We start from the raw sequence: 14683 nt of genomic DNA, 5'->3' as shown, positions 1-14683 counted from the left end.
TGACCCGCGATTATTCGCCTAGTCTTCACGTGGTCGTAGCACTTGAGCGTATTTATTTACACCCAGTCCTGTCGTACAGACCACTTTAGGTGGTTCCGACTCGTGTGCAGGTATACTTATTAAGCTATTGGCTAGCCAGGATTGATGAGATATGGACTTATTGAGCTATTGGCTAGCCAGGATTGATGAGATATGGATAAGTCGTACAGGTCACTATAGGTGACTCCGACTTATATGCTAGCCATGATTGATGAGATATGGATAAGTCGTACAGGTCACTATAGGTGACTCCGACTTATATGTTAGCCATGATTGATGAGATATGGATAAGTCGTACAGGTCACTATAGGTGACTCCGACTTATATGCTAGCCATGATTGATGAGATATGGATAAGTTGTACATGTCATTTTAGATGACTCTGACTGATATATCACTTTGTATTGATTTAGTTCATTTGGCCTACTTACTAATGTATGGTGGAGTTGATGGCAAACCATGGTTTTGATCATTTCTGAGTATGGTTTGGATATATGTATATATGTTGTACTGTCTTATGGAAAAAGATACGGGTTTTACATTTAGAGGCATTACTTTTAGAGAGGTAATAACTTTGGGAAGCTTGGTTTTATTGCTTACTCACACCTTCTGTTTGGTGCCCTCCAGGTTTTAGCTGCTGAGTTTGTATCGACAAGAATCTGTGGCGAATCTTAGTATTGATGGATATTTCTAAGGGTATGATACTTACCCACACTACTGTACCTTACTTATGCTCTGACATCGCGTGTGAAATGGGTTCGCTCCCACTCGTAGCGCACTCTGGTACTTAGACACTTTTAGATTCAAATTTATTCACTTTTTATACCCCATCACATTTTATGGCTTCGTCACATTCCAGGTGTCGGCCAGCACAACCCGATTCAGGGTCCAAGTGGACTTTCTGGGTCGGGGTGTGTCATTCCATAACTTATACGCAAATCTAATTTTCAGGAGGTGTGGAAACCTTTAATGAAACTTTCAAATATCCAAAATGACCTTAAACCATTAAATCAATATATCATACTAACTGGAAGGACGTCGTCGCCTACCTCACCCCGACGTTGTTTAGTATTCCCAGCTTCAACAATCATCGTTGTGGGCCCTTGATTCCATATCCTACGGTGTCGTTTCTACCTCTATTCTTCCTCCCATCTCTCATCCATCTTCTCTCACTCCCACACCAACAAAACCACGCTGAGAAACACCACCATATTTTTTTGTGAAACTAGATTAGGATTCGAATACGATTTTTACATCGTAGACTTGCGCATATTGCACTACCAACATCTGCTTCTGAGTGTTAAGAGAGGGGGATGTGTGGTTATGTCAAAGGCTCTCCATGTCCCTGCTAAGCTTTTCCAACATTCCTCGAAAGGGATCTAAGAGCACCATAGTCTGGGAAAAAGGATTCTCCATCGTGTTGGGATTCTAGGATGAGATTCCTATAGTAGTTCTCCTGCCTCGATGAATGTAGCATCCATATCCATACTGGTAGCCATTAATGGGTCAGTATGATCTGCTATGTGTATGGGTAGAGTGTTTGCAGGAGAATATAGGTTAACCTCAAAATGAAATCACCAAACTATTGGACCCAATTCTACGCAAGGTTATATGAGGATCTATATTGACAAAGACAAACAAAGGGTCGTGAAACCGAGCTCCCGAGATGGTGGTTCCCGATGTAGGCACTTTGACGATCAAGTCAGGTATGGTATGAGATGGGGAAAATGGATAAAAAGTGTATAAGATGAGTTCAGATTGTCCAACCCTTTGTGAGGAGTCAGAACATCTATCTATAGGCGATGATGAATCATTGCGTGGATTGGTAGCTCCGTGGATGGTCTACATAAAAGGGAGTCTACCACTCAGCCACTTGACTATATCCCTTCAAGTGTCACAACTGCCTGAGATATCAACATAAGGTTAGCGCTGTTTGTCCCTGCGCGTAGTGGCTTGTCATGTTACTCACGTCCTCTGCTCTGGTTAGGTTTCCATGTGGTAGAGAATAAGGAGTTTAAACTGGACAAGGCTGGTTGGCATAAAAAAAAGAAGCATAGCTGGATTTGATGTGGGGTACCTACGATACGCACTATGGTCAGAGTGGGCACACGGGATTGTATTAGGAACCACGAATGATGCAGCACTCTTCGATAGTGGGTTAGAGAATCACGAACATAGTCATATACGAATCACGAACATAGTCATATAACTCATCAAACACTTTAGAGTCACTAGTCATATGATCAGTGGCCCCAATATCAATTATCCATATATTTGTTCCACCAAGATGCATAACAACACTATGCATATATTGAGCCATTTAGCTAAAACACGAATAATAAAAGGCACAAAAGATACGCAACGAAATCAAGACAATTTACCAGAACACTGTAGCAGAATCACTGTTCCGGCATTGCACTATTCACAACACTGTAGCAATGTACCATATCACGGTACTATTCTCGGTACTATAGTACGACACAAAATTAAAGCACACAGCTTATCAAGAGTGAACTGCTCTGATGCCTAGTTGAATTAAACATTGTAAAATACCAAAATTATATATGACAATATTTGAGAATTTATTGTATTTTCATTAATCTGTAAAGTGGAATATATATAGAAGTTACAATTGATATTACATATTCACTTCATCAATGTAGAACAATAGATTACTATTTACATTTTAACTGATATATAAATATATAACTCACAACAACGTTAATGTCCCCACCCACACTAAATTTCAAATCATATTAATATACTTTTCCCCGCCCCGTTATTCTCACACATCCTTTCACTCTCTTGTCCCTAACCCTAACCTAATCCCAATCATAATCAACTAATTAAAGGTGGTGAGAAGCACATGACATGAGTGTTGTTCTGCCAAACAAAGTTGGCATAATAATAGTACCGCCAACGGCGGAGGCAGTAACAAGGCTAGGGTGAGCTACAACATAGGGAGAGTTTTAGTTGTTTAAGGTTAAAAATACTGATAATTTAGATTATTATATTATTTTTAATTATTATAGCCTACCCAACAAGTAAAGTTCTGAAAAGTTTAACTACTTTTAGAAAAAGTAAGAGTTAATAAATATTAAATAAATGATTTACTTTAATCAATATGAAAATTTATTATTATTATATTTCAAATTGTACACACACCGACAAACACATCCCAATAAGTCTATTTATTTGATTAGTTTATAGGGAGTAGTCTATAGTGATTAGTTTGGGTTTCCTAGGACCAGTCATCCGGTTTTAAAAAGTAGATTTAATATTTTATTGATTTAGGTTTCCTAGGAGTAATTTATTATTTTCTTTTTCGACTTTTGGGGTACAACAGTGATCCTATTTCACTTTTCAGTTTAGAAAGCCTTTATCCTGTCTAGTCTGCAGTTCACAGAAACCAAGCATATAAGTGAGAAAGTTTATTGATTTTTCTCATCAATAGGTAAGTTTTTGACCACTTTATTCTTATATCTTGATGATTTTATTTGTTTATTGCTTTAATTTTAAGAGTTCGTATAATCATACTTTAAAAATTCAATTTCAAGTTTAATATATTTTTTCTGATAGTGTGATAGATTTCTTAGAAATATAATATATTATATAAACTTGTATTATTAAAAGAAGACTTCGCAACAAGATGGAGAGTGAATTTCTAGCAGATTCAATGGTTGTGTACATTGAAAAAAAGTTTGCCGAAAAGATTGATTCAGAAGAAATAACAGAGGATTTCAATTCCATTAAGGATCGAATGGCGCAACTTGAATAGGTACTTTTTCTTTTATTTGTTAAGTTGTTATAACAAGATTGATGATGTATGTTTCTTTTTACTATAAGTTGCAACTGCAAATGTTTTCTTTGTTAAATCTAGTTGAAACTTGCTTTATTCGTAGTTAAATTTCTTACTTTAAATTATTACTTTCAGGCTTTTTATTGTGTAACTTTGTAAGTAACAAAAAAAATTTAACCATTTGATCTCCTTGTAATAATTTTAGTTTAGCCCACCTACTAAATAATTCCTGACTCCGCTATTGAGTACCGCTACCACTAATTTAAACGAGTTGGTTGGTTTTTGTAGCCATCGTACTCCTTTGTTTTTCTCTTACGATACCTTGCTTATCCTACTAGTTTTTCCTTCATATATATGCAAAAACTAATACTTGGCAGCATATATATTATATTAAACATTTTTTCTCAGTATAGTGAAAAAACGTCTTGTCAAATATCTTTGTGGGGTCGTTGTAGGGGACTACGGATCCTTTTTGTGCATATCTTGAAGATTGATAAATTATGTATGTTCATCGTATATCGTGCAGTCAGAATTCATTTTAAGCTTTTTTGTTTATTTAAAATTGAATACAAATAGTACCTGACGAAAACTGATCGCATGATGTATGATAAATGAATATGATTTATCAACCTTCGAAATCTTTGCAAAGAGAATCTGAAAATAATCCTATTCGGTATAGGTTATGGCTGCGTGACAAGCTAGAAGGAAGGTGGAACGTCCCTAGCCTTCAATTATCACACACACGTACACAAGTACACACATACACACATATATACCTAACCATACGCAATATTAATTTATAGCACCACTTTCTCTTAATACCATTGAAATTTTCAGCCCACAGAAGCTCTAACCCTCTGCCTATTCCCAGCACCTGGTTTTGCTTAGTTTCCTGCCTCCTTCGGTACTTAGAATTAGATTTAGACCCCCAAGCTTTGTTTTAATGCATGTCACTAGACAACCCAAACTAACAAGCAAAATATATAGGGATGGCAACTGGTATCAAATCCCATCCCATATATCTTTAATAAATATGGCCGGCCTGCAACTTGATCCTACTGTAGATAGTAACTGGGTAGCAAGCATGTAATAGCGTATCTGCTCAACTGGCACGTTGGATTGGATTGGATTATTCAGTCTGTATTTGGTTGTTGCCAATATTAAAAACCCACCATTGATATCCAGAACTAGATGAAGCATTGTTCATAACTATACTGCTTGTGAAACTCAAGTCTTGCACTACATAATAATAATAATAATTGGACGAAAACTTTGGACGGAAAACAGTACAAAAAAACTTTGGACGGAAACTTAGGTGTCACTGGCTTTGACAAAATTAATTGGACGAAAATACCCCTCGGCCAAAAAAATTTCAAAGCATGAAATATGAATGCATAAAATAATCCAAGGGTAATTTGGTATATTTATTTTTAAATAATTTTGTCATAATTGGGATGAAGCAGCCAAAATTTTGGGGCCACGCTTGGTTGGACCAAAATGCCCCTCCGCCATAAAAAATACAACAACAAAATTCAATGCAGTAAGGGTAATTTGGCTATCATAAAATATAATATAAATATAAGTGGAAAGAGAGAAAAGAATAAAAAAATGAAAGGGAAGAAAGAAAAGAATAAACAAAGGACAAAAACATTTAAAATGTATATATCACGGCTAGCGCGTTGTGATTCAAAAAATGCATTTTGTACGCGATTGTTTATTAAATATTATTTCTCAATTTTTAATTAAGAGGTGCATAGTGCTAGTTATAAAAAAGTTTCTTACACGCGTATAATAATGTGATTCAATTAGTTGTCAAATGATTATTTTTTTCTTTATAAAAAAAAAAGTCTTTCTCATGCAGATAATAATGTGATTAAATTAATTCTCAAATGATTTTTTTTAACAAATAATATTATATATACTAAGGGGGAGGGAGTGCACTTAACCTCATAATGGGCTAACAATAATGTAATTCAATAAATTGTTTATTAAATATTATTTTCTCTATTCCTAATGTAAATTTTATACAAACCGATTTTATTATGTTAATTCAGCGACTTTAATTGATTTATGAGGGGTTTGTTCTAGCATGATCGAAAATTATTCATTTACTTCAAATATTTAATTTTCCTTTTGTCAATTTACATATATAAATACATTTAAAACGTGTAAGTCGCGTATGACACGCTGTGATTCAAAAAAATGTCTTTTGCACGCACGTGAAAGTGTTCGTGAAGGCTAGTAATAATAATAATAATAATAATAATATTGAGACGTAATCGTATATCCATTGCGAATTGATTTTGGATTTCATATTCTTCATAATTATTAAGCAAAAAATCTTCCATCGATTTTCTTGTCCTCGCTAGCATAAAAATTTGAGCATGTTTTCACTCCATACGACTTAATTGGCTGACAATTCAATCCCAAATAATTAAGGATACAAAATGAAATGATTAGAACACGTTTAGGTTTTAGGTTCTTTTTGAAGGGTTATTTATGTAAACAATTAACTAAATTTGAAATTTTTAGCCATTTGATTATTTTGTATTTTTATTTCAATCTACGCGTTTTAGATGACCAAATAATTTTAGATCTAAATGATTTTTGGTAGGTAGTATGAGAAAGAAGATCTAAAATATAGATATATAATTTAGATTGTCAAAAAGGGTAGTGTTATTTCTTTTTCTGGTACATCAAATCATCTTAAAGTCATGTCATAAAACTTCAAAGTTTAGAAACTAATATAGTTCCAACTCAGAGATTAGTAACTTCAAAGTTCTATGAATTTTGTCTTCAACATTCTTATCTGGTTAGTAGCCATAATGTTAGGAGATCAATTTTTAAGACTAAATTTTATAAATCATATGACATGGTTATTGATAATTGAATTATTACTTAAATGTTGATTAACATGTTTATTTTTTATTAGTGACGCATCATATTATTTACAAATTTGATCTTCCTAACATTACTCAAAACAAATATATAGAAGTGATCGGTATGATTTGACTCAGGCTAGTTTGCAAAAAGCTCAAAACTACAACCGAACCAAATCATTATGCTTGAATTTGGCTATGGACCATTTGGTAAAAATCAAACTAAACCGTTTACTACAATGGATTAACAGGTTTAGTTGGTTCAACCAGATTGATACCCACCCCTGCACCATAAGGTTAAAAGATATTATTATGACATAGAAGATTGGTTGCATAGAGATAAGATTATAACCAATTGTGATTCTACTGTATCACAATAGCAACGTTTAAAACAGTAGGATTAGGATTCGGGAAGTGGGAAGTGGGAAGTGGACGGCGTACTAAAAAAGGCAAAGAAAATGAAGAAAGACATACCTTAAACATGAGGTTTACTTGCTCAAGTCAGTAACATTTCGTGTTGTCTCATTCTAGTCCACCTAGTTGGCTCCTAAACAAAATAATATAAAAAATCTAAAAATTTAAATTTTGTTTTTGTTTTGTTTATGGTTAGATACAAGCCTCCAACACATGTACAGTGACAGATAAATTTTTATAGATATCAGAAACACTACTCACGTGGTATATTATTTCACGTATTATAATAAGAGTGACGACATAATTGTTATATTCCACTTATAGGGTATATTAACAATGACATGTGGCAGTGATCTCGATGCACTGAAAAATTGCTCCTAGGCACTTAGTTTTTTCTCTCTTATATACCTAGCCATTCAGCTCCTTACCCTTTAAGTGCACCTCACCCTTTAAATTCTTATAGTGTGCTCCCACTTCCCACTCAACACAATCACCTCACCCTTTAAATTCTTATAGTGTGCTCCCACTTCCCACTCAACACAATCATGTCTAGTTTTTGCACTTCTCCTCCTATGATGATGAAGGGGTGGTTTTCAGGCTTATTGAGAGCCGCATTCAGGTGTGAAGAGGTTGTTTCTTTGTGGGTTTTGGCTGCCATTGGTGATTCCAGCGGCGGAGCTTTGGGTCGAGTCACAAAACGAGTTGTTTTTGCTGCATATACCTGCATTCTTGCACTAGGTATGTTTCTAAGCTCTTGGCTTAATGTATTCTGGTGCATTTTAGTACCGTCGAGGTTTCTTTAAAACAAAACCAAATTAAAATTGTATTGGTGCCGCCTAAAGTTGATATTTTCAACTATCCCATTGTCTTGATTTGTGAAACTTAAACAAATTCATATGATCGTTTTGCAGGAGGAGCTATATTGGGAGCAATTCATGGAGCCATTAAAGGCCAGACAACGGAGACCGGGTTTCTTAAAGGTGCCGGCATAGGCGGTTTGGCAGGGGCTATTGCTGCCATTCAATTGATGGATTTGGCAGTGGACGGCGAGTCGTTGTCTAAGGTAACCCCTTGTACACGTAAATAGCACATAACCGCACATACGACTAGAGTTGGACTCTCGTTCTCGTTCTCGTTCTCGTTCTCGTTTTTACGTGAATATTAAAATTGGTCGAAATCTCGATTCTTATAGTAATTTTTTTAATTTCCTTTTATAGGTTGCTTTCTTGGGAGGGATCGTAAATGGGAAGGTGTTTATGGAATGGGTGAATTCTTCATTGCTAAAAGCCTATCACTGGCAAGTGAGTAGCATCATTTCTCTACCTAAACCATCATTTAGTAGTTTTTTTTCCCTTTCTAAATAATTAATTAATTAATTAATTAGGGTTACAATGCCAAACTTACTGAGCAGGTTAGCAATCTGGAAACAACTTACAGAGAGATTTCTGAAATCTATGACATTGCTGGAGTGAAGGGATTATCCCAGGATTGCATTCAAAAGCTCCCTCAAAGCACAGTTTACAGCAGCAGCAGCAATATCATTGATTCATGCAGTGAATTTTGCTGCTCAATTTGCTTACAGGTGGGTTCCAAACATATCTTAATTGCAATCTAAATTATTACGCGAAAGGTTTGAAAAGTTGTTGCATCCGTTTTTTTTATAGATATCTATTGGCCCATACATCTGTGAGCTAACATTTCAAGCAGACAACCATAAGTCTATTCGAATAATGCCCCAAGGGACGAGGGAGGGTGGAGAAATGAGTTAAAAATAGATTAGGTAAACCGTTCAAGTGCCTCCAATGTAACAAAGAAAAGTTCTATTAACACCGCAACTGCAACGGTATCCTTACAAGCCTCCACTGGTGGGAGGGCCAAAACATATTGGGATTAAGTCCGTCTCATAGAGCCAGAGGAGACTTGTTTTCTTTAATATGTAGGATAATTGTCCAATTTAGTGAGTCTAAGCCCGAACAATTTTAAGATCACCAAACATAAACTAGAAAACGTGTTCATTTTATTGAATTTGTTTCATGTCCATTTCACCAAACCAGACCAGACCATAACCTAACCAATTAGGTTAACACTAATCACTATTTATCACGATGTGATTTTGATGTTTATTTATATTCGCAGGAATTGAAGGAAGGAGAGAATGCAAGAGAACTTCCCATTTGTGGCCATATGTTTCACTTGGCATGCATAGACCAATGGCTAAAGCGACAATCCTCTTGTCCGATGTGCAGACTACACGTCCACATTTAAAACGTAGTAGATAACTACCACGGATGCCCATTAGTTGTGGACGAATTTCAGGCCTGTACTCTACACGACATGTCTTGGGTTCGATTTTTGGTGTTGTTGAATCACACAATGGTGGTTAGGGGAAAGCTGAAATATCTTTGTAAGTCTTCCTGACTCCTAAAAAAATGGACTGCTGTGGTGAAAGCAACAAGCCTCTTCCTTTTTTCTTTTCTTTTTTTTTTTAAAACAAAAAACGTAGTAGAATTTAGGGATTGCTAGTATGGTCCAAGCCTCCAAGGTGTTCTATATACTGAGGTTTTTAGTTGTTGAATTCTCTGTAACTATTGCAAAAAGATGTAGTAACTTCGGAAAGTAAGAATTTTGTACTCTTTTTGTTTGAGGAAAATATTTCTTTATTAACATCCATGCATGAATCATTTTCGTTTTTAATACATTCAAAAGCCTATTAAACACATTATTAAAATATCAATATCTATTTAAATTCAAATTTATACTATAATTTTCAACAATTAGATCTTTAATTAAGCGTTCAATGACCAAAATCTAATGGACAAAATTCAATGTATAGAACGGAGAGTAGAATTTTCGTAAATCCCATCCTACTTTTTTAACAAAGAAATTAAGAAAGGAATACCAATGATCGGGTACTAAATTATTGAAAAAACGTTTTACTCAAGCTTTTGGATTTAAACAAATTGGTAAAAAGCACATTAACGAAAAGAACTACTACTCCTTCGTGAAGCTTTACTATTATGCATGCAAACTAGACGGCTGAATCCAATTTTTTTAGAAGAATCAAATCATACGAGTGCTGTCTACACACTTATTTTTACTTCTAACATACCTTCTCAATTTTGGCCGTTGGACCTCGAAACGAATGAATCGAAGAATATCAATGGATAAAAATTAGCAAGGGTATGTGAGGGGTAAAAAGGGTGTGTAAATAACACTAGCCAATCATATATGACAATCTATATTACCCTGCCATCTAATGCGCATTACATATCGAAAAGAGAGTTGATTTTCACACATTTTTTAACCTCACATATTTTTCTTTATTTTCGATCATCTGATTAAATACATCAATGAAAATAACGAAATAAATTAAGCATGAGTGTGTAGAAGGAGACAAAAAATGTCTTTATAATTAAAAGGAGAAATTAGGTTCTCATCTCTCTTTTTTGTATTCCATTGATTAAAACCTTATTTCTTTGTAATTCTTTTATCAAGGTCCTTAGGCTTTAATGAATGTCATTATTTCAATATACAACATAATTACATTAAATTTCTATAATAATCATTTAGTGTGAAAAAAAATTACATATGGTATATTTATATTTTATGGCTAAACTTTGTATCATATATTTATATTTTTAGTTTGTACCCACTTTTAATTTGCAACCCTCTTTTTTTCAAATTTGTACTATTTTCTTTATGTTTTAATTTGTACTCATGTATTAATTTCTTTTTGTGCCCATATTTTTAAAAATTTCATTTGTACTCATAACTTTTTAATCTTCTATTTGTACCCTAATTTATTTATAATGTCCTCATTCTTCTTTATTAATCTACCACCTTGTTATACGTAAAATGTACCAATTTTTTAATGGACACATTCTTTTGCCATTTATTATTTCATATTGTTACATAGCCTTTATCCTTTTAATCAATCAAAATGTTTCTATTTTTTTATTTTTTTATTGTAGTAGTTTCTAATAGTATTATTTGAGGGATTTTAAATTTATAAGATTATAAATTTCATAAGATATATAACAATTAATGTCAAAACTATAGCAATATAAACATTAATAGTAATATAATGAGGTGTACAAAGTCATTAAAGTTTTAGTGCCATTAAAGTAATATAACAAGAGATTTTGATCAAACTTTGAATGCTATTAAAATTTTAGTTAAAAAATGTTAGGGGACTAAGAACCGTATGCAAAGTATCTTAATTAAAATTTGTATAATTTTTGTGCTGATCAATAGGATGGTTAGAGCTTAACCAAAGTAGCCCAATAACAAAAATGAAGTAAAGTCCAAGAGGGGAAAAAAAAAGAAAAAAAAAGAAAAAAAGAAGGGGATCTGAGCAGGCAAAAAATACAAAAGAAAAAAAAAATGACAATCTAAAATACCAGTGAGTGACGCAGTCGCCAGTCACCGTTCACCAACCATCAGCACAGCTGCACTTCAGCAGTCGCACAAGTCCAACAGAGACCAACACAGACTCCCACACAGAGAGAGAGATGGCGTGGTGTGCGGCAAGGACCTACCACATGCCGGCGGTTGACATGGGGGCATTGCGCACCCGAGCTCCGTTAGCCGCTGGCGCGGGCTTTGCCTCGGTCGCTGGCTCCACTTTCTGGCGATCCTTGGCTTCATCGAAGCCCTCCTCTCGCTTCGCTTGCTTAGCCATTTCCACCGACGCTCGTAACTTCCAACTCTTTTAATTTCTCTTTTTGTTTTAATTTAATTGGATTTCTCATGCTCCGTGTTTGGTTACATGGATTAGAAATTGGATTCCTCTGATTGGTTGTATAATTTGAATCTCCTTTTGATCAGTTGTGGATGAAGTATTGAACTTTTCGTGTGAAATTAACATGGGCAGCTTTTGTTTGGTTGGATTTAGGAATTAAGGAAGCTGTCCACACTGAAAAGGCTCCCGCTGCATTGGGACCGTATTCTCAGGCAATCAAAGCCAACAACTTTGTCTATGTGTCGGGTTGTCTTGGTCTGATTTCCGAGGTTTGTATCTTGGATTTTTGTCCTTTTTTTGTCATTTTAATCCATCAATGTTGGTATGAACTGGATGATATTATGAACTTATGTAGTGTGTTTAATTGCAGACCGGAAAGTTTGTGTCCGATGATGTTGAAGATCAGACAGAGCAGGTATTGTTGATGCTCTCATGTTTTGGTTACACTTGTGTGTGGTTTATTGGGATGTGAGATAAGGATATGTTCATCGATTTTGTGCTTTTATTTTTACGCATTTGGTTGGTGAAAACCTTCTAAACCGGTAACTTAATGGCGATTTAGAAGTGACAGTTGATGGAAATTTGTATGCTGTTTGAGAATTTAGTGGTTGCAGGATCTTAAACTGTCAAGAATTTCGCATTTCTGCAAAATGATGATGGCACTAAGCCAAGTCATAAAGAGATAACTAAATGCCGGTTATTGCTGTATACCTTATAATTATATCTCTTTAATATTTTTAGTCTGAGTCCCTATTTAGTAATTGCCAACACTAAACATCTTAAATTATAGTAACCATGCAAACCTTCATCGAGGAGAAGTTAAATTTGTTAACGCAATTGCTGTTTTTAAGTGTTATCGTCTTAACAAGAGAGTATAGTTCATAGCATTGCTGTGTGACTGCGTTTGATGGATTTGGGTTTATGAAACTAATGCAGGTTCTAAAAAATATGGGGGAAATACTGAAAGCAAGCGGGGCCAGCTATTCCTCTGTGGTTAAAACGACTATTCTGTATGGATTTGTTTTTTCTTTGCACAACCTTGATTAGAGACTTAAGTGTTGGAGATGAAATTAGTTGTCCCTTATGTCCATGCAGGTTGGCTGATTTGAAAGACTTCAAGAAAGTCAATGAAATCTATGCTAAATGTGAGTTATCTAGATATACAAATTTGATATTGGAGATTTAATTCTTAATTAAACTGTGGGTTTTCTATCTGCCTAAAACTGTAAGCCATCAACGTATCGAGGTATTGATAGGAGGTAGAATGAAGTTGACTTTAACTCTTTAATTTTTTGTTTACTTGAGCTAATTTCATTCGCCACATTCTTACGCTCAAATTACCTTGCAGAAACAGATCTGCCTCTGCTTAATTTTGGCAACCGTTTACTTGTTCATTTAACTTGAATTATATCATATGGTTTTGTTTGCAGATTTTCCATCTCCAGCCCCAGCGCGTTCAACATTTCAGGTAGCGGCACTGCCACTGGATGCCAAGATTGAAATTGAGTGCATTGCAGCGCTGTAACCTCGGAACCTAGCTTTTTCTCAGCAACTTAGATAATAATTTAGGAGGTGACATCTTTCAGTGTTGGGTTTCACTTTTTCCTCAATGGCCTCATGCACGTTGTTGTTGTTGTAACATCGTTTTTTGTATTATAAAACCCAAGGAGCGAGACCAATGACGTTATTGAAATGGAACTTTCCTTCCTTTAGTCTTGAGTAATTATAATTGGGTTTATATTTCACTTTATGATGCTATGCCCTCCTTTCCGATGTGCTTTATGCCTCTCTCTTGGATTTAGCTCGTCTCGTTTTGTTAAGAGCAATGTGAAGGGCTCCTTCTCAGATTGTTCACCTGGACAATAATCAAAGAAACAAGAAGAAAATTGAAATTTGAAGGAGCCAAATTGATAGCAGAGAAGTTGGATTGATGTTTTTTTCCTGGAGGGAGAAATCAGTGAGCCAAGTTGTGTCGCGGATGGAGAAATCGGGGAGGATGAAGAAACCAGCGTTGGAAAGCCTGGCCACATTGACGTTGTTTTAGGAGGATGGCGATTCCTCTAGTTTGAGGAACACAGAGTAAGCTTGACTTCCCCCCATCTGCTTCAATTGGAGTTATAGAAACCTGATGTTTCTGTGGACATCGAAATTTCGGTGAAATGAATGTTGACCAATAATTAAAATTTCAACACTCACGTGTCACATAAATTTTACATGTAGCGTGTGACTCAATGAAAAATCGAAATAAATTGGAAAAGTCATCAAATAGGACACGTGTCATTACTTGGCAGAAATGATTTATTTCATCTGATTATTTAAATCCAAAAATCAAGTTTTGAAATTCTATAAATAGGAAGCCAAGGCATTCATTTAGAGGGAGAAAAGAAAGAAAGAAAGAAAGGAAGAAAGAAAGAAAGAAGGGAATTTACATCACACCAAAACCTTGAAGCCTTGAAACTCTAAAGCTCTCAAGCAAATCCCGAAGGATCAAGAAAACACTCTTCGTTCTTCGTCAAACCCTCCTTCAAGGTCAAGCCCCAACGGCCCTTGAAGAACTTCCGCCGACTCAAGATCAAGCCCCGACGGCCCCTTGAAGAAAGTGTTCATCATCCGTTCGTCCTAAGATCAAGCCCCAACGGCCCTTTGGATCAACAACCTCAACAAATCCACACATCCAATCAGTCTTCAAGATTAGGCCCAAAAGCCCTTGAAGATCCGCTCATCCATCAACCCTCAAGATCAAGCCCCGACGGCCTCTTGAAGAAATCCATACACTCAGTCTTCAAGATTAGGCCCAAAAGCCCTTGAAGAT

At 35.3% G+C, this 14683-nt stretch overlaps 2 protein-coding genes across 4 annotated transcripts; both read left to right on the top strand.

Moving 5' to 3' along the window:
* Positions 1-7627: 7627 nt before the first annotated feature.
* On the top strand, positions 7628-9613 carry LOC137714214 (NEP1-interacting protein-like 1). Of its 3 annotated transcripts, none has more exons than XM_068453481.2 (5): positions 7628-7868; positions 8042-8193; positions 8348-8431; positions 8542-8712; positions 9267-9613. In XM_068453481.2, exons 1-5 carry the CDS (start codon positions 7676-7678, stop codon positions 9393-9395), a joined length of 729 nt encoding a protein of 242 aa, XP_068309582.2. In that variant the 5' UTR covers positions 7628-7675; the 3' UTR covers positions 9396-9613. The 3 variants fall into 3 exon arrangements, with proteins under 3 accessions (XP_068309582.2, XP_088546356.1, XP_088546357.1); XM_088690230.1 differs by having other exon boundaries at positions 8515-8712; XM_088690231.1 differs by having other exon boundaries at positions 8515-9407.
* A 1861-nt stretch (positions 9614-11474) lies between these two features.
* Positions 11475-13583, top strand: LOC137715261 (reactive Intermediate Deaminase A, chloroplastic). The gene is made up of 6 exons (XM_068454518.2): positions 11475-11825; positions 12025-12140; positions 12242-12286; positions 12808-12881; positions 12967-13016; positions 13302-13583. Exons 1-6 carry the CDS (start codon positions 11642-11644, stop codon positions 13394-13396), a joined length of 564 nt encoding a protein of 187 aa, XP_068310619.1. The 5' UTR covers positions 11475-11641; the 3' UTR covers positions 13397-13583.
* The last annotated feature ends 1100 nt before the right edge of the window (positions 13584-14683 follow it).

Source organism: Pyrus communis, chromosome 3, assembly GCF_041283825.1.
Source record: "Pyrus communis isolate YQ-2024b chromosome 3, ASM4128382v1, whole genome shotgun sequence".
NCBI lineage: Eukaryota > Viridiplantae > Streptophyta > Magnoliopsida > Rosales > Rosaceae > Pyrus > Pyrus communis.
Note: the sequence above shows the minus strand (reverse complement) of the source record. Positions and strands in the feature narration are given on the sequence as shown.